The sequence below is a fragment of the Prionailurus bengalensis genome, chromosome A2, assembly GCF_016509475.1.
Source record: "Prionailurus bengalensis isolate Pbe53 chromosome A2, Fcat_Pben_1.1_paternal_pri, whole genome shotgun sequence".
Taxonomy (NCBI): Eukaryota; Metazoa; Chordata; class Mammalia; order Carnivora; family Felidae; genus Prionailurus; species Prionailurus bengalensis.
In genome coordinates, this window is record NC_057348.1 from 97,794,307 (window position 1) to 97,820,475 (window position 26,169).

Consider the following 26,169-nt stretch of genomic DNA (forward strand, 5'->3'; position numbering starts at 1 on the left):
GGCTCTCAGCTTTCTAGTTGTCAGAAGGAAAGGGGGAAACCTTTGTTCATTACATCATTCACAGTGTTCCTAAGATAAAACAAACCATCTGCTTAAGTGAAGTACAACTATTAGCACAAATAATACATGATTTGGAGCAAAAGAGATATTAATATAATAACATCCTTAATTGGTGATTGTTATTAGGACATTTTCACACAGTGGCCTTCAACGTTAGACTAATGGCATCACACAAATATATAATGTAGTGTTGTGTAAAACTAATTTAAATTATTGGGGAGAGGATGAATAAGACATGACAGTACTTAGCTGTTAATCTAGTTTGGTGCTCAGGTGCTCTTTCATGTATATCAGACAAATTTAGTAACCATGTTTAAAACTTCTAGAATGTATTACTGAGAGAGAATGTTAAAAAAAATCTCACCCTATAATTGTTTTGGTTTCTTTTGGTTTTGTCAGTTTTGCTTTATACGTTTGAGATGGTGTTAGTAGGTACATACACTTTAGAATTGTCGTGTCTTCTTTGGCAGATTGACCTTTGATCTTCAGAGAATGTCTCTATTTTTGGTAATTCACTTTAATATCTATTTGTCTTATATTTAAAGAGCTATATCAGCTGTCTTTTGGTTAGTGTTTGTATGGTATATCATTTTCTTCTACTGTGTACTTTCAGTATCTTTTGTAAACAGCATATAGTTGGGTTTTTTTATTATAATTTCTCAATCTCTTTAAATTTTCCCAATTCTTTATTTTTAAGATGCATTTAGAAAGTTGTTATTTATTTACTTATATGTTGAGTTTAAATCTAAGCTCTTACTATTTGTTTGTAATCTAACAAAAACATCCTTGTTATTTTTATCTGCTTTCTTGCTTTCTTTTGGGTTAGTCAAGTGTGGATGTTTTTCTCCAATTTACTCTTTTCTTATATTAACTTTTCTTCTTTTTGTGGATACCTACAGATATAGTTTAGAATATTTGCAGAAGAACGTATCCTGAATATTCATTAATATTTTTCCCGTTCAACTGATTCTTTTTTTAATCCTCAGACTTTATTGGTGTGATTAAAAACATTCTCTTAAATGACAGAATTTATGAACACGAAAGAATATTGGTGACTCTCCCTTATAACCAGTATTTTAAATTTGAATATTTGATATTTGCCAGCTGTATTGCTAGTCCTTCCTTATTTTATTAAAAACAATCCATTTATTGGTTCCATGTGAAGTCCTAACAATTATTTTTTAGGGGAATGAGTCCCTACTGCAATTGGATATAAAAAAAATATCTTTCATAACACCTGAAACTAATATAACACTGTATGTTAATTATACTAGAATTAAAAAAAAAAAAAAGTCTTCTGCAGTTGGAGTGTGACCTGCATTACTGAGTAAAGAGTTAATAAAATTCTTCAAAAAGTTGGGGTTTGGGGTTTTTTAAATTCTTTTTATACACTACAGGTGTTGTAGTTCTTAAATGAGCTTTTAATAAATACTGAGTGGCAATAAGTTAGAGTTTATACACCTTGGCAAATGCCTAGGGTATGGTTTTCTATGTAACTAATGGATTACAGGTCTGTATATTTAACAAACAGTTAAGCTGTAGATGGGGTTAATATATTTTTATAAGACTTAAGCTGTGTAACACAGTTTTGTTCTGGAATAGAGTTCCTTTTCTACTCTAAGGTAAGCAGAGTAAACACCCACTAGCTGGCCAGGATTCTCATCATTAAACAAACAAACAAACACCCTACTTATTCACAGAGATAAATACTGAATCCAGAAATGTATTTTATATACATTTATATATAATGTATATATTTAGATATAATGTATATATTTAGATATAATGTATTTAGATATAATGTATATATTTAGATATAATGTATATATTTAGATATAATGTATTTAGAGGAGAAACATACATAATCATCTTCTTAGATGAAGACATTTAATGAAGTTGAACATTTATTCATGATCAAAAGTTTATTAAACTAGAAATACAAAAGTTTATTAAACTAGAACTTTCTTAACTTGATATGTGAAGCTAACAAGTCTATCAAGCATCAGATTAAGTGGTGAAATGTTAAAATCAAGAATTTCCTTTAAAAAAATTAAGAATACTGTTAACATTTCACTGCTTAATGTACTATGACCTCTTGTATTCAGTGTTGTCCTAGTAAGTACCAGACAAGCAAAAGAAGTAAAAGATATAAGGAATAAAAAGAAAGAAGCATAATTATTATTATTCACTGATAATAAAATTGAATACATAAAAAATGTTCAAGAATGCAGATTTTTAGAATTAATAAGAGTTTAGCAGGATGGATGCCTCCAAGAATCATTATATATATCCGTTAATTCTAACAAACAGAAAATGTTATTTTTGTACAAGCCATTTAAAATAGCAACAAAAAGTATAAGGTAGCCGGTATAAATTTAGCAAAAGAAGCTCAAGACCCACGATAAGACATTCAAGAAGACCTATATAAATTGGAAGAGTTAGGAAACCTCAATATTGTAAACATGCCATAATGCCATATTAACCTATAGGTTTCATTCAGTTCTGTTGAGAATTTGAACAGGGCTTTGTTTTTGATGTTTGGAACTTGGCAAGTTTTTTTTTTTAATTTTTTTTAACATTTATTCATTCTTGAAAGAGAGAGAAACAGACAGAGTGTGAGCAGGGGAGGGGCAGAGAGAGAGGGAGACACAGAATCCTAAGCAGGCTCCAGGCTCTGAGCTGTCAGCAAGGAGCCTGACGCAGGACTCGAACTCATGAACCGCAAGATCATGATCTGAGCTGCTTAACTGACTGAGGCACCCAGGCGCCCTGGTGAATTGTTTCTAAAATGTGTATGGAGGAAGAGCCTGGCCCAGAATAATCAGGATATACTTGAGGAAGGATAGTGTGAGGGAGCTTGTTCTCTCAGATGCTGAGATTCATTATAAAGTAAAAGTGATTAAGGTAGTGGTGTAGTCTCAGTAATTGACAAATAGATCAGTACAACAGAGTAGAGTCCAGAAACTGACCCATTCATGACAATTTGAGACTAATGTAGAACTGACACTGAAGAATAGTGGGGAAAGGATGGACTAATAAATGGTGCTGAGAATATCGACCATTTACATGGAAAAAAAATAAAATTGGATCCAACCTCCTATCATTCATGAAATAGATTCCAAATGGATTAAAGTCTCAAATATGAAAGGCAGTATTTCAAACTTTTTGAAGAAAATGTAGGAGAATGTGTATATGATTTAAAACACAAAAATTCCAAATCATAAGAAAAATTTATTAATTTGACCACAGTTATATTAAGAAAACCTGATCATTGAAAGACACTATAGTATCTTTATAAAGAACATGGAAAGAGATGCCAGAAAATGAGAGAATATATTTGTAGCCCATTTAAGGAAAAGAGTGTTATCCAGAATATCCTTAGAACTCACAATGATCATAGGAAAACACAACTAACATAAAAGAAAAATGGACAAATACATAAGCAATCAATTCACAAAAAAAGAAAAGTAGACTTTGGTAAGCATTCAATCTCATTAGTAAAAAATAAAATGATTTGCGGGGTGCCTGGGTGGCTCAGTCGGTTGAGCGTCTGACTTCGGCTCAGGTCATGATCTTGCGGTCCGTGAGTTCTAGCCCCGCGTCGGGCTCTGTGCTGACAGCTCAGAGCCTGGAGCCTGCTTCAGATTCTGTGTCTCCCTCTCTCTGACCCTCCCCTGTTCATGCTCTGTCTCTCCCTTTCTCAAAAATAAATAAACGTTAAAAAAATTTTTTTTTAAATACAATGATTTGCAAATATAAAATTTCACGGTAATATGTGATAGCCAGCACAAAAGAAAACTCATACAACTATTTTGCTAAAGCAGTTTGGTATCATCCAGTAAAATGGAAGGTATGCCAAGTCTGTGGCCCACTAAGTTTACTTCTACATGTATATATGCTTTCAGAAGTTCTTGCAATGTGTACCAAAAGACAGGGGTGCCTGGGTGGCTCAATCAGTGAAATACTTTTGTGAAATAACTAGGAGAAAAAACAGGGGCTACAACTAGAAATGAGGCATAGAGAGGGCTTCAAAAATACTAATTTTATTTTTTAGGCTTGATGGTAGGAACATGGGTGTCTTTTTCCTTCTTTTTCTATATGACTTACATATATGGTATAATTTTTATGTAAATAAGATATTTTAAAGGAGAACTTTTTAAGTAGCATAATTGAAAGGGAAGAATGAGGAAAACCACAAAAGATTTTTGGGGACTTATAAAATTTAAGGCTTAATAAGGGGGAAAAAGCCAACACCAAGCAGACATTTACAACAATAAGGAGGTTCCTAAGGTCACTGGACTCCTCCAAGAAATCATTTTATCCTGAGGCTGTAATCATATGTTGTCTTTGTCCTTTTTGCCTTTCCCTGAGCCCTCAATGTTAGTGGCTCGTTTCAGATACCTGTGGATATGAATCCGGGCTAGACCCCTACCACATTTGATTTATTTTCTAACAGAGTCCGAGAGTACATTAAGCATTCACTTTTAGCATTGGAACCCAGGATTTTAAAATAAGGTTAAAGGCATGATTAAAGCCAGAATTCATTAAATGGAAAGTCATTAAAAGGAAAGTGAATGCTTGCACTACATTATCAGGAGTGTCTTCTACAAGAGCATTAGATACAGAGCAATGAGGTAATTATTCCATGCTGTCACATTGTTTAGTTCTAAATTGGAGCAGGAGAGAATTCTGGAGTGGATTCAAGCTTGTTTTTATCATGCATACAGATATAATTTCTTGGTAAACTTTCATCATTTTCATTTTTCCTGAACAAATCATTTTCAGCAACTTTTAATCCATGATAAATAATTTTGACCATGAAATATTATTGAGTTGCACTAATTAAAGAGTGAACATTCCCGGTAAATCACTATGGAAAATTTTAATGAACAAGCCAAATGAATGAGAAATCAATACTTATTGATTGTTTTCTGGCATATCATTAGAGCCAAAATCTGTTCTCTTAATCAAAAAGCAAAGCACCTAAATTGCCTGTCTAGTTTTTTGCAAGTTTTGCATCTGTCTTTGTGTAAGTCATTAAGACTTTTGTTGCCAAATCAAGGAGGCATTCAGAAGGAGGTATTCAGTTGCAAAATGACAACTCTCCTTGGTTCCTATTTCTCACCGCCTCTCTATAAGTTCACAGAAGTCACCAGACCCTTCAATCCAGTGAGGTATGCATTCGTACTAGAAGATATCTGAAGTTGTTTTGATAGAAAACAAGTTATTTTGTCAGAGCTTAAGCTTAGTAGTTTTCTATCCATTGTAGGAAAAGCAGACTGCTTTATATTTTGACTTTTAGATTTTGTTTGCTTGGAATCAAACTATAGGGTAGATTATGATCTTCTGGAAGTAAAGACCATTTTGTTTTGTTTATTTTTTAACGTTTATTCATTCCCCCCCCCCCCAGAGACACAAAGCAAGCAAGCATGGGAGGGGCAGAGACATGCGCGCACACACACAGTCACACACACACACACACACACACACACAGAATCCAAAGTAGGTTCCAGGCCCTGAGCTGTCAGCACAGATCCCGATGCAGAGCTCGAACTCATGTACTGTGAGATCATGAACTGAACCGAAGTCTGCCGCTCAACCGACTGAGCCATCCAGGTGCCCCATGATAGTTTTAACTCAAATGTAAGATATAGCACCTTTTCAAGGAAACTTGACAAGATAGTTGTATCCTGAAGTGTTTCTTACATTTTATAGACAGTGCTCTGGTTCACCATGAAATTCTCATCACATAGACTGGAAGATACTGTACAGTTATGCTGAGGTAAAAATAACTGTGAAAAACAGCCTGGGAAGTCCAGATGGGAGGATGCAAAAGAATATGCTGCCCGAGTGGTTTATGTATACAGTGCATGCTGGTGGGCTCCTGTGGTTTGTTCAGGGGGGGCCACAGATTTCACTTAAGCCATCTACCAGCCAAGAGGGAGACGTGCTTAATCAGGGTGTCACAGCATCTTTAAAATTAAAACGAAACAATGAACAGAGATTTCTGGAATTAGGACCAGAAGATTATCTTGCGTGTATGGCTGTGAACAACGTCCAGCCGTATTGTTTCAGCAGTTATAAAATCCTTAGGGTTTTTTTTCTGTTAAGGCAGGACACTGATGTCAAGACTGAACTCCAGTGGACATGAAATAATTTTCTCTCTCAATACTGTACACTAATTATGTCTGAGAACCTACAGGAAATGTGACATATGAGGAAGCTTAAGAAACATTAGAACGTCGGTACGTGGAAAACCCTATTGCCTGTGAGTTTTGTGATGATGGTAAAGGCCTTATGACCATCCAGAAAGTCACTTGGATATTTATTTTGGTTTTACAATTAATGTTTGATTTATTCAAGCTACATTATCAAAAATCTAGTTCCTTAAGTTTTTTAATTTGGTTTGCAAATCACTAAGGGATCTTTGAATAATATTTAGTTCCTGTTTATAAACTTATCTAATTAAACACCTATAAACATTTTAAATTGCATTTACAAATTTGTTACGTTTGATTTCCTTTTTAACTACTGTTCTTAGTGACTGAGAGTCTTTGCAAGTACTTAAATTCTCATGCATCTGTTACATTATACTTACAAGTAGCATAACCTTTGAGTTTTCTTAAACCTTCTAATGCTGTACGCAATTAGTCTTCCTGTAGTTGAAAGATACTTTCCCATTAAGGAAGCCAACAACTGTCATTTCAAGTAATTGAGGTTATTTCCTACCAAAGGCATAAGATCTGAATTCTTATATTAATCAAGGAAACTATTATATCGTGATATATAATTGGGGGGAGGTGTTGCCTATGTAGCATGCTTGGGATTACTAAGTATATCCAGAGATTTTTGACTGAGAAAACTGGTTAGATTTTTGTAATACACCCTGTGAGAACACAGAAGCTTGTTTATTGTTGCTATGTCAAAGATGCTGTAATTTCAAGAAGAGGACATTTACATGTCCCACCTTCCTAGACCCAGCTTAATGCACATGACCTCATGGTTCTACTCACAGAAGGCCTCAGTTCCAACCAGTTTGCCCATTGGATTAAATTTTACAGTTCTTTGAATTTTAGTACTTTTCTATTGGATTCTAAAGATGTTTGACAGTAAAGGAATCCTAAGATATTTAATGCCTTTTCTTGTTATCTAAATATAAATTCTGGATCCTTTCATAGTCTCGGAATCAATGACTCTTATAAGAGTTGCAGATGATATTTGATGGGATTTAGGTTATCTCACATAGTTGGTGGTGGTGCTTTTTTTTTTTTTTTTTTTGCTTTGTTTTGTTTTTCTGAATTATAGCCACTATCTCTATGGGCAGTCTAGTGACATTACTAAGGAGTCAGGGGCAACAGAATTTAGACTTCTCTGCCCTCTTGAGAACAGGGAGCTAACTAAGTTAACTATAAGCTGAAGAAGGTAAAGTTGGATATCAGACTGCACTGGAGAAGCATTAAACTAAAACAGATAACTCAGTTATTATGTTTCAAAGGTCACACAGATGACCTGTATAAAAAAGTAATTCTTTAATATTTTTCAAACATCAGCAAATGAAATGTACAGTTGATACAACAGTAAACTCGGACCTACTTAATAGATTAAGAAACAGTGTTAATCTTCTACTACTTGTTCTGAAACTGGAAGAAATAAGCTTCCTAAAATTTCATAAATAGTACTTGGGGTGTAAAATTTATCAACTTTTAGGCAACTATAAGGAAAGCAACTAAATTAATAGAGTCCGGGGTGAGAGTTGGCCATGGGTGGGTTCTTAAGTAAAGTGCTGTCATAAGAGATGAAGTTGGTCTTGTAACTTGGTCTCAAATTACCATATCCGATTCAATACATCTTCCCCTGTGCAATACTAAAACAAAGTAGCAACTGGAAGCTAAGCCACAGGGCCTTCATCCGGCCAAATCATCTGGCGGTTAGTAAAGGAGCAATGCGGGCAAACAGTCTCCATAGATGTCGTTAAAGACCAGCCTTCTCACACAGGGCAAGCTGATAATCGCCCAGATTTTGACAAAGTTTCCTGGGCTAATAACAACATCTGGGAATATTCAGTCCTGAAACACTAGAGCTCTCAGATTAGAATGGAATGAAGATGGGGCACCTGGGTGGCTCAGTCAGTTAGGTGTCCAACTCTTGAATTTGGCTCAGGTCATGGTCTCACCATTGATGAGTTTGAGCCCCATATCGGGCTCTGTGTTGACAACAGGGAGCCTGCTTGGGATTCTGTCTGCCTCCTCTCTCTGCCCCTAGCCCACTCACGTTCTCTTGCCCTCTCTCAAAATAAACAAATAAACTTAAAAAAAATTAGAATGGAATTAAGATGTGTATAAAAAATGAATGTGTGGGGTTTTTTTACTAATTTTAAATGTGTAAGTAATATATAAATGCAAAAAATACATATGATACCAAACATTTTAACATTTACAAATAAGATTAAATTACGTATTTACCAAGCTCTCCAAATCTAACACCTTCTTTGGAGGTAACCACCATCATCAGTATGAAGTGTATTTTAACAGTTCTTTTTCAGTTAAATCATATGCATATATTTACCACTGGAAAATTATTTTATGTTGTTCTGTTTAAAGTACTTAATATGAATGTACATATTGTTCTACAACTTGCTTTAGTCATGTAAGGGTATCTTGCTAGCCTTTCCATGCCAGTAAAATACATTTATTGAGTGTTTGTGTAGCAGTCCCTTTTCCAAGCACCGGCATATCTATTAATGCATTTAGTTCTCATAACAACGCAATTATTATTGTTATGTTATTATCATGCCCATTTTGCACTTTGGGATTCTGAGGGACAGAGAGGTTAGGGAAATTGCCCAATTCGGTGCCAGAGAGCCACGGTTCTGGATTCTGTTCAAAGAAGACTAACTCCAGATCACTCTCCTGGTAACTGTTTCACAGCACCTGAGACACATAAGCCTACCTCTGAATGCAGTGTGGATCAACCCCAAGCCCCATGGGCCCATCTTTTACGATCTTGGAGTGACTGTGAGTGATATGCATATACTGTTCAAGTTTTAAAATGCCACCAAGTGTTTCATGATGTTCAGCATTGTAGCTGATAATAGCGTTATGTGTGATAGTCAAAGGTAGCTCTTTTTTTGAGGAGAAGAATGCACGTAAGAATGCAGAGCAGACCCCATCATCAGGCTGCTCCGTTCCCCTCCTTCCCTTGCCATCTATATCTGATCTGTGGGCAGCATTCCATTTACGTCAAAAATAACGTCAATCTAGTGAAAAAACTGAATGACTCATGGCATTACTGTAGGGAACCAATCACTGTGTAATATGATATATAACATCCTAATTTCACAGAACATTTTTCATAACAGCTGCTAAAATCATAATCAAATCCATTAAATCCTTTTAAAGGATCCAATTTGAAGCAATATTGAAACTAGTCTTAAAATGCAGGTATATTGAGGTGGAGTCCTTCCCACGCTTTATGGTTAACCTCTTCATATATTGTCTGTATTTGTCTATATTTATTAATCCATTTGAGTTTGCTCTTTTTTTGTATTTCTAGCTGCATTTGAGTCAGAGATAGGCTTTTTTTTTTTTAAGAGACTAGAGGATCTGAAAAAAGGATAGACAGAAAAAGAGAGATGAAAAGGAAATTTTCCTCTGATTCTTATGGACAGAACTCGATAGATTAGAGAGAAGAGGTAGAGGAAGGACCCAGGGTCTTGGGATTATAAAAGCAGTGTTACGTTATTGATTAAGGTCTCTGCAGAGAGTGACAAACCATGAGAGAATGCAGCCACCTAAGACCTTGCATTCAGGAGCGTGTAACTTAGAAAACGTTGAACCAGTTGGATTTCTTTGGCCACGGCTCCATCCGCAAAACTGACAGCTAATTTTTTGATGTAAGAATTTTATTCCATGGATATATACAAAGCCAAATAAAATCCCTCAGGTTTTTTTTCTTCCTTCGATATTATATACTTATGGAAATTTGCAGAGTTAGCCCTTGACTTGTATTTTTGTTTGGAACATAAAGCAAGACTAAACAGTTCGATGAAGGCAAAAGATTACTTGTGAAGTTTACTTTCAGACTGGAAAGTGACCTTCCAGAAGGAGGAGAGGCTTCTGAGGGCTGAGCTCTATCCAGTCTCTTCCACAGATTAATTGTGTGATGCAGTTAGTAAACAAGTTAGTAACCTTTGAACCTGGATTTCTGATCTGGGAAAGAAGACTGGGCTAGAATCCCTAAGTTTCTTCTGAGTTGTAATATTCTGGTTCTTATATGACATGGTAGCCAAAGCTAGTTTCTAGTTACCCAGCCACATAAGTCCTGTACACATTTTCCTTCTGTTCCACATACCTCTTCTAATACTCTTAAGGGGGATGTTAGTGATGTCTTTAGTAGTTGCTTCCTCTCGACCACTTTCTCTCCAGCTTTCTGCTGGCATAAAAGCTGTTGAAGTGAAAGTTCTCCATTCCATCCCATTTTTTCTGATTCTTTACTTCAAAAAAATGTGTGCTTAGAATGAAATATAAATTGCTGATTTGTAATTCATGAATCACTGTTATAAAGTGACCCCAAGACCTTTGTTTTCAGGTCCTCAAAAATTAATTGGATGCAGGCGTTTGTTGGCCACTTGGATAATGGACATAAGGCACGGTTTTTCCAGCTAACTTCATCTTTAACAGATGTAATTCCAATAGTTTGCACCTAGTCAGTGCTAGCTGACATTAAAGCAGATATTCCAGATTGCTATCTGGGAGTTGTCTGATACCAGTGCCAGGCAAATTGCTGAATAGTAAAGGAGCCAGAAGCCCCAGAATAAATTCTCTACACTCTAAACCCTGCTAAGTAGCTTTCATGTTCCCTTACTTTCTTTGTTCAGTACCTACCGATGGGGCAGCTATTGCAGTCCTAGATGGTGGGTGCTATGTTGGGTGCTCCCGGGCCGGGATTCTATTGCAGAGGGAGCCATTTTACAGCCATTTTTACATTTAGAATGAGCTTCCTCCTTGGGTCTTCCTGTCACCAAGTAACTAAAGCTATTATTAAACCAACCAAATAAATCATCTGAGAAATGATTTTTTTCCTTAGCTTTCAACATGTCCTCCTTTTTATGCTTTCTTAACACATATGTGGAAGATTAATAATAATATTTCATATGTAGCCAATTGGAGAGATGAATTTCCTAGATTAGTCATGTTTTATGTGATTTTACAACCCCAAAACACTGAACATTAAATAAAATCTTTTTCTCGTAGCTTGTTCAACACTAGCTGAATTTGGAGGGCACAGGGTAGTAGCCTGGGGGTCAAAAAACTAGAAAAATCTTGGCTGCTCATCCATCAACTAGCCACGCAGAAGAGGGCAAGTTACTCAAGGTCTCTCGACTACAGGAGAGGACAAAATAAACATCCTCGGCTGCTCTTTTGTGTAGGGCTGTTGTGAAGAACACATGAGCTGGTGTGTGTGACTGTGCTTTGTTGTCATAGAAGGTACAGTCCAAATATGAGATAGATAAACTGTGAAACGTGCTTGTACGCCGATATATCTAATTATATTGTTGCTTTCATCTGGGTGGTGTTTCCATGTTTTATATGTAAACAAGAGCTTGTAAGGTTGATTATCTCCCAATTATCACAACTAATGAACTCTTAATCAGCAGCTGTAAGTTTAGATTCTATTGAAAGGAAGAAATTAAAGTGATCAAGGAGATTATTTTTTCTTCATTGACATGTAAACAATAGACTACTAATTAGAAAATATTTAGCTGTCCTTTGTATATACCTGAATGATCTGACTTTTCTGAATATTCACTTTTCTTTCAAATACAGGAAATGAAAAGTCAGAACCTTCTATAAATATTGTCATTCAAAGGATGTATCTCCTAGGAAAAATAGGTTTAATATTATTTGTTAGAACCATATGCCAGATGCTAAATTCCACATGTAAGAGAGGTATATCCTGAGATGCTTCCTTGTTTTGGTCTTATACTATATTTAGAGTACACCTTCATGCTAGTACTATGAAAAGGAATTGCCTCAGGTAATGCTACTGTAAGAAACTGTGTTATTCCATTAATTCCAGTACATATTAATTTTCTACAACTCAGTTATTTGCTTTATTTTTAATAATTTAAATCCAGAAGCACTTAATTATTAATTCTGTGAACATTATGACTTCATTTAATGACTGCCACTCTAAAAAGATAAAAAAGGATGGATGAGCAAACTACATTATTTCTAAGGAGCAATAACATTCCAGATAAATTCAACCAGAGAAGAGTTTTTCCTCAGCCAGTGCCTACATAGATTGATGGATGGGTGACATTTCCTCCTCCCCTTTATTTTTATTTTTTTTTTTCAACGTTTATTTATTTTTGGGACAGAGAGAGACAGAGCATGAACGGGCGAGGGGCAGAAAGAGAGGGAGACACAGAATCAGAAACAGGCTCCAGGCTCTGAGCCATCAGCCCAGAGCCCGACGCGGGGCTCGAACTCACGGACCGTGAGATCGTGACCTGGCTGAAGTCGGACGCTTAACCGACTGCGCCACCCAGGCGCCCTTTATAATGGTGGCTTTGAGGGGCACCTGGGTGGCTCAGTCGGTTGAGCGTCCTACTTTGGCTAAGGTCATGATCTCACGGTTTGTGAGTTCGGGCCCCGCGTTGGGCTCTGTGATAGCAGCCTGTTTCGGATTCTGTCTCGCTCCCTCACTGCCCCTCCCCTGCTCATGCTCTGTCCTCTCTCTCTTTCAAAAATAAATAAACATTAAATTTTTTTTAAAAAATTTAAAAAGATGGTAACTTTGAGTCCTGACTTGGACTCCAGGCAGCAAGATTAGAGGTGGTGAGTTGGCCCACAGAGGATCATGCTGGCTCTTTGGATGTTAGATCTTTTGGTTGCCTTGGTCATCTTTGGTGTTTGTTTCTTCCATTATGCTTTGTACATTTCTCCAAAACCTCACTGATTTATTTCTTACCTGCAGGGTATCAGGCCGGCATGGTTGTCACCTATATTTTGCCTAGTATTACTGATTACCTTGAGATTTTGTTATCAGCATCTGTGGTCTCTTTGTCAATCCTGTCCAAAGGTTTCCCTCACTGGTTATTTTGCAATATTCTTCTCTTAGACTTGAATGAGGCAGTCCCCGAAACAGAGCGCCTGGATTCAAAAGCACTGAAAACCCGAGCCCAGCTCTCTGTGAAGAACAGACGCCAGAGGCCCTCTAGGACACGACTCTATGATAGTGTCAGTTCAACAGATGGGGAAGACAGTCTGGAACGAAAGGTGAGCACCTTTGACCAATTTCTGACTTTGCAGTGCTGAGCTGTATCCTTGTTCCTACAGCTTATTGAAGGTAATGATTTTTCTGCAACCAGATTCTATGCCCTAGATGGAAACAGCTGGAATAGTTCACTGCTTTGTCTCCTAAATTCTTACTCAACTCGTTATATTGTTGTAATTCAAATTCTGTCTGTACTCATTCAATGAACTACCCCAAGGGCATTACCCATTTTGTCATATTCGTGATGGTGCTTTTATATTCAGCTGTTGGTTTCACCTAGTGGGAAATAATGTACAAGTAACTGTTTCTGTATGTCTTAGGATCTGTGTTAGCCACAATGGTAATGTGATGAATTGTTGTAAACTATGCAGTCTCATCTGTAAACCAACCAACAAACATTGGTTTTCAAGGGATTTACTAAAAGAGTTTGGTCTGATTTCAAAGTAAGTATTACATGGAGCTGATGTTCAGCGGCATAACCTCCTTTATAATCTCTTATACCAACAGCCTTCAAACAGTTTCTATAACCACACGCACATTACCAAATCACTTCTGCCCAAGGGTTTGAGAACTTCTCCAGAATCAGATTCTGGTGCTCCATCCCTCACTCCAGTGGCAGGCAGTGTGCCCTTCTCGTCTGACCACATAACTGAATTTCAAGGAGGACCGCTGCACCCAGAACAGGAGCCTTCCTCCTCTACGTGGGGAGACACTTCACTCTCCTCTCCTTCAAAATCTGATCACGATACGGAAGAATCTCCTTGCCACCATCAAGCCACAGTCAAGCAAATATCACAAGAGAAAGGTACGGTTGATTTTTTTGTTGTTTTTGCTTTTGTCTGACTTAACTAACACCTTGATTTGTGCAGTATAAGGATGGCTTTTTTTCTCATAGTCATAAGCCCTTTGTCTTCTTACAGCTAATAACTAATATTGCTGTTGTGGGATAAGAGCCCATGGCTCTCCTATTTGTTTATTTACTTACTTACTTGTTTATTTAATTTTTTTTTCCTGCCTGGTTAGTGTTTTTACTTCTACAGCTCTCCATAAGTTTATTATTGAAGGAAATTCTTCAGGAAGCCTACTAGAGATTTTGTAGAATAGCAGCCTGGAGTTTCAATAAACATTAACATACACTGGAAAAAAATATATGTGTATGTAATATATATGTAAAAATATATATATACATACACATATACATATGTACATAGATATATGAAGCTGAAAGCAGTTATAGGTTTTAAGCCATTAATTGGTTTTTATTTAGAAGAAATCTCCACAGTAGTGATTTATATTGCAAAAATTATGACAGGAAAGCTATAATGGAGGGCGATTAATCAATTAAATTTTAAAATAGGCTCCTAGAATTAACACCAAAATTTCAGTCATGCCAATAGACATTTGTTGTTTTAATTTATAGAAGTAGAAGTAACGAATTCTCGTTAAACAAGTTACATGATGCAGAGATGTATAAAGAATAGGTTCATTCTTTTCCTACTGTGTCTGATGTGCCCCTTTACAGTAACCAAGTAAATTTGGTCATATTATCTTTCACATCAGAAATACACATAAGTATATATTATGTATATATATGCGTGTGTGTGCGTGTGTGTGTGTGTGTGTGTGTGTGTGTGTATGTAGATATAAAAACAAAAGCACTTTTTGGTATGTTTGCATTTTGTTTTGTATGCTTTTGTTCACAAAAATGAATCATACAAATCACATGACTGCAGTTTTATTTTACATATAATAGTATTTTCAGAACATCAGCCTAGTGCAACATACACAAATTTCAATGACAAGAGAATTTTCTGTAGTGAGCCTATAATATAACCTAGGCAACCATTTTAATATTGATGGACGTTTAGGCTGTATTCTGGAAGATTTCTTTTTGTATATTTACTTGTTTGCTTACCACTGTAAAAAAAAGTTATAACAAGCACCCGTATATTCTTGTATACTGATGCTTTTATTTCTGTAGAGTACATTTTCGAAAGTTGAATTGGTAGTCAGAGTATATTGTATTCAGAGAAAAATGTATAGCTTTAAACTCCTTTATTATTAAAAATAAAGACTGAAAATAAATAAAATAAACATTCAAAATAATAGGAACAGAGCAACCAAAAAACAGAAAAAGAAAGGAGAGGGTAAAAGATATAAGCAGAATTTAATTTTTATTGAAATGAAAAGCCTATTCTTAACCCCCCCTCTCCCCACAAAAATATAGTACAAGTGTAAATTATTCCAGCTAAAGGTGAATAGTCCTTTGGAATGACACATTAAGAAAAATATAGACAAACAAACAAAATAGCATTGGAAAAAAGAAAGGAGATACAAAGATTTTAAAAATTATTTTTAAAGGTAGTATGCAAACTCAGTACATTTAAAAATCTAGAGAGGGGCACCTGGGTGGCTCAGTTGGTTCAGTGCCTGACTTCAGCTGAGGTCATGATCTCAAGGTTTGCAGGTTCTAGCCCTACGTAGGGCTCTGTGCTGACAGCTCAGAGCCTGGAGCTGTTTTGGATTCTGTGCCTCCCTCTCTCTCTGCCCCTTCCCCGCTCATGCTCTGTCTGTCTCTCTCTCAAAAATAAATAAGCATTAAAAAACTTTTTTTAAAGAAAATCTAGAGGAAATGGAGTTTCCTACAAAATTGGTCTACTCCAATTGGTCTAAAAAGAAAACTTGGATAAACTAATAGTCACAGAAATATGAAATATGTTTTCACAAAAGTTTCCATTTAGAAAGTCACCAGACCCAGGTGGTTTTATAACTGAATTCTACTTAACCTATAAAAAAAAAAATACATAGGCTCTATTTTATGCTATGTTATTCCAGGTAGGGTGTTTTTCATTTATTTAAATAGCTGGAGTCCTAAAAACCAGTAAAGACTGTGTGGAAAAAGGAAATCTTATGCATGTTGATTCCTTTTAAATATGATGCTAATCAATTGAATATAGGAGTGCAAGTTAATTATATTTCCACAATCAGGTAGCATTGATTCTGAAAATGTAAGAATATTTAAACATTAGAAGATCTAACTGTAAATCATCGTACAACAAAGGAAAGGTAAAGTGTTATAACATTAATAGAAGTTGAGAAGAATTTGATGTAATTCGTCAGACATTTTCAGTAAAAACTTGTTACAGTAAAAATGGAATTAGAAAAACATTTCTGAATATGATTGGTTACTTACCAGTGATCAGTCACTAAAGAGTGAATCTTAAATCATTTGCACGAAAGTTAGGAATAAGACATGAGTGCCAACCATCATCACGATTTTCAAGTCTGTTTTTGAGAATTTTCTAGTTGCAGGAAGAACAGAACATCAAATAATCAGTATAAAATTGCAACAGAGAAAACAAAAGTATCTTTATTTAAAGATTATATGAATATGCATCTAGAAGATTAAGTGGCCAGATATAAAATAAATATACAAAATCAGTACCTTGATGTGTGTAAGGTTGAAGTGTCTTCAACTTACTTTGAAATGCATTTGAAAATTAATGGATTAATGGATGACTAGAGGCTATCTGATAAAGCAATGTGTAGTAAATGGAAATTGGAGGATATATGGTGGGTATACATTTATCCACTCTAAAAACTTTTTATCTTTTGAAAAAAAATTGAGTGGCAGAAAGATAGATCATTTTTGTCTATACTGATATAAAGATTTAGAACAGTAGACATTTTGTGGAACGTGATAAGCTGATCCTAAATTTATAAGAAAGGAAAAAAGGCCAGAATACCTGAGACTCTTGAAGAAGAATGAAGTGGAAGATCCTGGCTTACCTGATACCTGGAATTATTAAAAAGCCACAGGATTCATTATGCATATTATTTGTACAGAGGTTTACAAACAGATTCAAGAATAGAATAAAGAGCATAGAAGCAGATTACACACAGATACACATTTCAGATATATATGAAGTTATTTTATGAAAACTGCATAAAGAAGGGTGGATCAGTGGAGAAAGAATAGAGTTTTTCATGAGTTTTTCTGGGACAATTGGTTATCCATATTTTTAAAAATTATATTAGACCCCCTCATCTCATACCTTGCAAAAAAATTCATTCAAGGTGGATTTAAGACTTAACTGGAAAATAAGTGGAAAATGGCAAACTTTAAAACTATTAAAGAGATTTTTTAAATGTTGATTTATTTTTGAGAGAGAGAAAGCAGGGAGAGGCAGAGACAGAGGGAGACAAAGAATCCCAACAGGATCTGCACTGTCAGTGCAGCACCCAGCATGGAGTTCGAACCCACGAACCATGAGATCGTGACCTGAGCCAAGATCAAGGCGTTGGACACATGGCAACTGAGCCATGCAGGTGCCCCCAAACCATAAAACTTTTAAAAAATCTGTATGGAATATTTTTGTGACTTAAGGGTAGGGAAAGATTTCTTAAACAATATACAAAGGGGAGGGGAAACATATATAAAAGATTAATAACATCAGATGATAGTAAAATTAGGAACTTCTATTTCTCAAAGATATAACAAAGAATCCCACAAAATTGGAGAAGATATTTGCTGCCTGTGTAACTAATGTAGAAGTAGTATCTAGATTATATAAATAACTTGTATAAATCACTAAGAAAGAAATAACACAAGAGAAAATATATAATGTCCTGAACAGGCATTTCTTAGAAAATGAAAACCAAAAGGCCAAGATATGTATGAAAGTTGTTCAATGGTATTAGTAATCAGGAAAGTATGAAATAAACCAGATGAGATACCATTTTATACCTACCAGATTGCCATAAATATTAAAAGTCTGATGTTGGGCGCCTGGGTGGCGCAGTCGGTTAAGCGTCCGACTTCAGCCAGGTCACGATCTCGCGGTTCGTGAGTTCGAGCCCCGCGTCAGGCTCTGGGCTGATGGCTCAGAGCCTGGAGCCTGTTTCCGATTCTGTGTCTCCCTCTCTCTCTGCTCCTCCCCCATTCATGCTCTGTCTCTCTCTGTCCCAAAAATAAATAAACGTTGAAAAAAAAAAAAAAAATTAAAAGTCTGATGTTACCAAATACTGGAAAATGTGTGAAACAACCAGAGACTAAATAGTGCTGGTGGAATGTAAACTGAGGCAAACTCTTTGGAAACCATTTGGCATTTACCTAGTGAAGTTGAAAATGTGCATGCCCTATGACCCAGCCAGGGTTTATATAGCCTACACTTGCCTACTAAGAATCATGTACAAGAGTATTCAGAGCAGCCCTACTGTGTGATAACAAAACCTGAGAAAACCTGAAAACTGGTAAGTACTGGAATAATCACTAGTAAGAAAAGTTAAATGAACTATAGTATATTCATATGATGAATCTGTGCAGCAAGGAAAATTTGAATAAACCACACCGAAACATAATACCAGGGCTGAGTCTCTGGAACAAGACATTGAGAGGATAAACCAAATACCATAGGTATTATATTGCAAGGTCTTATATTGCAAGGGACCTAATACCATAGGTATTACAGAATACCTATGATTTTATTTCTATAATGCTAAAAAAAATTAGTGGATTACTTAGAGATATTAACAAAATGTGGAGGTTATAAGTGGGAATGACAAAGTCAGTTACTTGGTGGGGAGTGTCCAGGAACTGAAGGACATAATTCATAAGTATAAACTAGGTGGCGGGGGGGAATAAATGAAATGGGTGTTTTTTAATTGGTTTTTCTTTATACTCCACAACTATCTTATAAATATTCTTGGTTACAGTAGTCAATATGCATAATAAAAGATCCCATATAGAAAGTTAATTGATAGACGTTAATACACAGTTACCTTCAAAGAGTTCTTGAAAGGTCAAAAATAGGCAAAAGAAATAGTTTCTTGGAGAGAAAATTCACATGACTTATAGAAAAAGATGATCAGAGAAACGATCATTTAAATTAAATACCCATCGGATTGCCAAAACTTTTAAAGAATTCCACCAACCAATGTCAGCCGTGGTGTGGGATACATTGCAGGTGTCATTGTACATCACCACGTTTTTGAAAAGTGCATACTCATCTGTCTCTCCCAAATCAAAAATTGTAATCTTTCTAAAAATACATCATGAACATAGAAATACATTTGATTTGGGAGGCTCAATCTGTTATAACTCTTGGTAAGCACCAGAGCTTTTTTCCTGATATTTTCCTCCTTTGTTTCCTTTCCTGAACCTATCGATTGCTAGAATTATCTTCCACAGACTAGTCCTAAGCACAGCTCTTCTAGAAGTTTTGGGGTAAAAAAATGGAGTACCTAGAAAGTAAAAAAATACCAGTAGAGGCAAAAAAAAATAGGTCGATCCTGCTAATTCATCATCAAAGGTAGTTCTCAAGTTGGTGGAGGGCTTGCATGGTGATTTTGGCCTACTTTCAAAAGAAAGACTTCAAAAACTCTCACTAATTAACTTAAACTGTGGATTATAATGGCACTTTTACAGATACACACTTGTGGCAATACCATCTCTTTAGAAAACTGCATACAGACCGTAATTGAAGACCATAAGAAGACAAAACAGCAGACGCATATATTTTGGAGCAATAGGTTAATACTTTTGGTCTACTGTTTATCAGACATCACTGGTTATCTGTAAGAACTTACATTATAGTCAGGGAGTATGGATCACTCACACATGAAATATGACTCCTAAATTTTTTTGTGGCTAAATATTATTTAGATTATTTCTCTCTTTTATTTCTAACTTATTATGATTCTTTGAACTCAGCAGATGTTTCCTTTCAGATGGGAGGAGGAGAACATGGATTTAGATTGTGCTCCACAGTCCACTAGCAGTAATGTAGGATTAAAATGTGAGAATTCCATCCTTTCCCGAATGCCTCCCTGGTCTGCTGCTCTCTCTTCTTTGGGATTAAGCTCTCAGCTCAGGAAACAAGATGGGAGGTGGGTAGCTTCTTCTCCAGAGGCCAAGTACTTGGGCTTCCCCTGAAGCCTTCCTGGGCTGAAGGTGCTTCTGCATAACAAGGAAGAAGCAGTTCATTGAACTTTGATTGAGTAGTAATTTTATAAATAGTCAGTTACTAGTACAATAACCACTGTTAGATACTATGAGCAGATAAAAGCGGTGAGTCACATTTTTTTGTTCCCCTGATAAAAAATTTCCAACCTTCTGTGTTCATTGACATTCATCCATTCATTTATGTGTTTATTAAACAAATAGTTATTGAGCAGCTACTCTGTGTCAGGCATTGTGCTAACAGCTGAATTACAATAATTAACAAGATTCCGTCTTTTCCCTCAAGGAGTTTGCAGACGAGATAGAGATAGAGATAGAGATAGAGATAGAGATAGAGATAGAGATAGAGAGATAGCGATCTTATTATTAGTTTGTGTTATGACAGATCCTGTCTCTGACACCCCACAATCGTCACCTTCAGTGACTGGGAAGGCCCTATTCTCTCCTGCCTTCCCCTCTCAGGCTCTGTTATACCTGGAAAGATGTCAAAGAGACCATCAGTCAGCTGACTCTCAGCCTATTACCAGTTGGTACCTTGAAAGTCAAAGGTCTAGTCTTCAGCTTTCTAAGTCCAGAAACTTAATAACACATTCAGATTTAATCAAGTTCAGAGTGACTGATTCTTGCTGTTCTAGCTTAGAAAACACTTATTTCTAGACCAGAATACTAATTTTCTGATTTACTTTGGGAGGTACAGCTGACATAATAACCAACATTATTCATATGTTCTGTTCTCTCTCCCCTGCTTGGTAGGTTCATAAATCAGAAAGTTGCTCAGTGAGCATAAAATGAGAGTAAAGTTAACTGGATGTGTATACGGAATATGCTCATTAGACTAGGCTGACTGATGAATGGCCTATTTCACCGCAGCGCCACTGTTACTTAAGCATTTTTGTGTCCCTCCAGGACTCTCCCTCCCCACTTCCCAAGAAACGGACCTCAGTATCATTAAAATGTTATGACATTGCAGGGGCTGATACAATGTGGATTATCAGAGTGGGATCTACCTTTGTTGTCCTCAAAATCCAATTTGAGGAATAACATTCTGTAAAATTCTTAAGTCCCTTGCAATATAAGACTAATCTATTTAGAGCTGAACTCAACAGAGGTTAGGTATGGTTAACCCAATTTCCCTCCGTGTGTGTGTGTGTGTGTGTGTGTGTGTGTGTGTGTTCACATGTGAGGTTCTTACAACTCATTGGCTCATCAGAAAAAGAACTAGAATGAGGTTCGGCAAGACCTCAGGTCTACATTCTTACGTAACTCTCTAATCCTGGGAAATTGTGTTCTTCTTCAAACCCAGATTAAATCTCACCTCCTTTAGTGGACTCTTAGTATACTCTCCCCATTTCCGGGCACAGTGAATTATTCACTTCTCTCTGATCCCACAGAAATTTTCACACTGTTACCTGTGCCTCTATCACTTTGTGTATGATAAGTAACCTAGTTGTCAAGGATAAGCCAGTTTTCTCATTCATCTTTTTCATCTTTATGTTCTTGGCCCCCATCAAAGAGTGTGGCATATAATTGATGCTTCATAAGTTTCTTGAATAAATTAACAGGCATGCCTCTCCAGATAACCAATGCAGGTTATCAAACCAAATCTGGTCCCTACCTGTTTTTATAAATAAAGTCTTGTTGGAACACAGCCATACTCATTTGGCTATATACTGCCTACTCTGATGCTACAATAAGCAGAGTTGAGCATTTGTGACAAATACTGTATAGCCCAAAACCTAAAATTTTTGCTATCTGGCCCTTTACAGAAAAAGCTAGACCCCTGGTCTGGGCCTTTATGTGCTTCTACTCATCATTGCTGTATAAACTCTGAAAATATCTTAGTCTCTGGTTGCCATTTAGCTAGATTTTTTTTTAAGTAATATGCCGTTATGTTTGGTCTATTAATTTACTGCAAGGTAATAATTAAGTTGTAGCTGTATTTCACTACAGTTTCAAGGCTAACAACGTGCTGGAATTATTGAACAATGAATTGAAGTTGGATGTTTTCTAAATTATGTCAACACCACATTCACAAATCATCACTTTGTTGTATTTGAGGGACCTCAGTGGAAAATAGGGTATAGAGAGTCCCCATTGTAACTAGATAAATGATAAACATCTATCCCCACTTCAGTTAAAGCAAGAGGAAGTATAAGATTATTTGCAGAGATTTGTAAAACAAGTTATATGACAGTAGAAAGCATGAAAATATTTTTCTCATGCTCATTCTTTGAGTAGCCTAATAATAACATTTTGGTCTCTAAACTTCCATAACAATGGGCTTTTGTTCAGATAAGGTTAAAAAGAATAAATTAAGCACTATCAGTTTTCTACTTGTGATTTCTAGAGGTTATTATTCAAAGTGTATATAGGCCTGTTAGCATATTGCCTGACACAGAACATGCCTTCAAAAATATTTGCTGAATTGGGGTGCCTGGGTGGTTCAGTATGTGAGGTGTCCAACTCTTGATTTTGGCTCAGGTCATGATCCCATGGTTCGGGGGCTCCACACTGACAGTGCAGAGCCTGCTTAGGATTCTCTCTCTCTATCCGTCCCTCCAAAAAAAAAATAAATAAAATAAACTTTAAAAAAAGTTGGCTGAATTAATGTCCTGGCAAGTAGAACCTGGCTTTGCAAAATCTTTACAGGATTCATTTATTATTGATATAATGCATTAGGCTCTTATACATGTAGAAATTATAAATTTTATCATTGGTGAGAGGAGGGGCCAGGTTACATCTAGCTGAGATTGGTAAATAAGACGTGACAAGGAATGTACAATTAGAGTGAGCATTGAACTATTTGGGTGGGGTGAGGGGAAGGATGGGAAAGGAAGGCAGATAAGGCAGGGCAGTGGCATTAGCAGAGACAGGCACACAGGAGATGGCTTGAAAGGAATGGGGCTGCCCCAGCCTGCCTGAAGCAGTTTGTTTATGCAGTGTAGATGATTGCAATTAAATTGAACAGGAAGGTTAAATCATTAGCTGTAGGATTTAAGTGCTGTAGATACGTCTCTATATTACTAGGCAACCACAGATGTTTGAACAGAGGGATAAAAAGGAAAAGACATTAGGTGTGGGCAAGATGAGTCAGGAGACCCTGGGAGGGATAACCTCTAAAGAGGAACAATAGACAATGGCAGAAAAGGGCCATGCAAGAACCCCTGAAGTGTAAGTTGCCCAGACACAGGGGAAGAAAGTGAGGAGGACAAAACTGATCACAGGGTTTCTAGCCTCCGAAAATATGGCCCTGTCATCAATAGAAAATAAGGAATCAGAAATATTATGGGAGGAAGATAATGAACTCTTTTTTTTTTTTTTTTTTTTTTTTAATAAAGAAGGTCAGGAGAGAAGCTGGTCTGGAGGAGCAGCTTTGGGAGTCCCCAGAGGAAAGGAAGAGGGAGTCAGGACTCTGACTGCAGTGAGAGGAAGGAGAATGCAGCACAAGACAAGAAAGAAAGGCCTTAGCATGTAGCTATGGGGAGATCATTTACTACCTTTAAGAATGAAGGCAGGGTTGCCAAAGTGTAAAGCTGCCGTGCCCAACCTGAGGGCTCAGACTTCCGATTGCTCTTGAAGGTAGTATTGGAGAGATTTCAAAAAGCCTGATGGAAATTTTACGTAAACCTGAATCAATAAACAAAAACAAAATTGCTTTTTTTTTTCTTTTCCTGAAATCCAGCCAATCCAGTGTTGGTTTTATGTAGACTGGAAGTCCTAATAGGCATTAAAGATGTATTTGATTGATTTAAAACAGGGAAGTGCATTATTACTTAATCTTGCCTCTTCAGCCTTGTGAAAGCCTTCATTTAAGTGTTCCTTGGAACACAGTTTGGCAAATGTGTGAGATAATGACATGAGGTTGCCTAGCAGCAGGCTCTGTAATGGGCAGAATCAGGCTTTTAGTCCCAAGATGCCCAAATAACTGGAACACTAATAGGTTACAGAATGTTTCCATGTACATCGTCTCATCTGGTCCTCTCACTACTCATTAAAACATCTCCCAGCTACCTCTAATTCAGAAAGTAATTAGGCAGTCTCCTTTTAAACTTTGCACAGTCCTAGCCATTAAGAGTCACCTTAGGATTGATCTGAAGGAATCTGGCACCTTTTTTTTTCCTTTGGCTTCTATTAAGAAAATCGAAATCCTACTTTTTAAAAATTCTATGTCCATTAGCAAAATCACCTCAGAAGGTATTTGTGCCATGACTGTGGAGTTTCTTTATGTGTATATCTCATATCTGTGGCTATTTAATCCTGTTACCCTGGGTGATGATGCAAATATTCATAATAAATATTTGAGACAAGAAGTGGATTTTGATGTGGACATATCTCTGACTCTTCTGTTCCATTAAGTACATTCCAAGGAATTATTGTAATCTAAGGATCATTAAAAATATTAAGAGCTCATTCCTAAAAATCTTGAGAGTTTGTAAACATCTTGTGCTTCTTTAAGAGCTTTGAATGTAGACTCCTAAATAAAAACTGTGTGTGCACTTCATGTTGTGTGTGTGTGTTTAGAAATTTCTCCTGAAATACAACTATAAGCAAAATTAATTAGCAAGGTTAATTAAACACTTCTGTAGGAGCACTTTTCTGTCTATACTCCATACCAGAAAATTGCTGGAATATTTTTAATTTTACAAAGATAGAGACAGACACCAACAGACAATTAGGAAAGAGTAGTTTCACACACACACCAATATGCATCAAATTTAAAACACCCTTTGTTAGTCATCTCAGATGACTGGATGTGCTAAAACTTAACACTGAACAACATCCTTTGCTAAATAGTTCCAGATAGAACCTTATGAATTATCTACTATGTTTAAGGAGGAATAAATGCCACCCATGGAATCTAGCTCTTATATTTGACATTGAACGCCATTCTCAAAGCCTCTCCTCTGATTGGTTTTTGGCATCATTTTGAGTATTCCCATCCCCCAGCAGCTGCTGCCCTTGAGAGCCAGCATAACTCAAAGAGGCAAAGATCATTCAGCTTCAAACACTGAGGAAATTTTGGCATCTTCCTCATCATAGGAGGCCAGCCAAGTGCTCCAACCCAGCTTCTAAGAGAAGCCTTTCAAAGATATAAATGTTTTATAGCTGAGCCCCAGCTTAAAAAGTCTCCCCCATGATCTGCCCTCCTCAGTTCCAGAACTGGCCACAGGCCATTAGCAAGGGAGAGACCAGAAAGGAAGGCTTTGACTCTCACTTTCTCCCTGAATCTCCCAGACTCTCAGGCCTGACTTTCTGTACTGGACTTGGGAGAAATAGGGGAAGTGGTCTGGGTTCCTGTCAGAAGGCACCAAAACCCAAAGGCAGGAAAGGTATGAAGCACAGAGCCCAGGCATTATTTCTTTTTAAAGTGTATTTATTTATTTATTTATTTTGAGAGAGAGAGAGAGGGCTCATGTGCGCCCTTGTGCATGAGGTGGGGTGGGATAGAGACAGAGGGAGAGAGAGAATCCCAAGCAGGCTCTGTACTGTCAGCATGGAGCCCAACATGAGACTCTATCTCATGAACTGTGACATCATGACCTAAGCTGAAATCAAGAGTCAACACTTAACCAACTGAGCCACCCAAGTGCCCCCAGAGCCTGGACATTTGAAACAGAGTTGAAGCCAGAGAAGGAACAAAAGGAAAGTCATATCAGTCCCCTTCTTTGAATGTAAAGAATTACGGGTGCCTGCGTGGCTCAGTTGGTTAAGGGTCTGACTCTTGATTTCAGTTTAGGTCATGATCTCGAGGTTCGTGAGATCAAGCCCCATGTTGGGCTCTGTGCTGACAGCACAGGGCTTGCTTGGGATTCTCTCCCTCCCTTTCTTTCTGCCTCTCCCCCACTTGCATGCTCTCTCTCTCTCTCAAA

The 26,169-nt window shown here is 36.8% G+C and overlaps 1 protein-coding gene across 13 annotated transcripts in view; it reads left to right on the forward strand.

Moving 5' to 3' along the window:
• Positions 1-26,169, forward strand: part of PPP1R9A (protein phosphatase 1 regulatory subunit 9A) — a 320,221-nt gene that overhangs the window by 273,904 nt on the left and 20,148 nt on the right. For 10 of the 13 annotated variants that reach the window (XM_043588903.1, XM_043588901.1, XM_043588909.1 and 7 more), the window contains 2 exons: positions 13,183-13,340; positions 13,846-14,143. In XM_043588903.1, coding sequence (XP_043444838.1) covers positions 13,183-13,340; positions 13,846-14,143 — 456 coding nt within the window. The remainder of the gene's footprint in view (positions 1-13,182; positions 13,341-13,845; positions 14,144-26,169) is intronic. The other 3 variants (XM_043588911.1, XM_043588912.1, XM_043588913.1) reach the window with 1 other exon arrangement.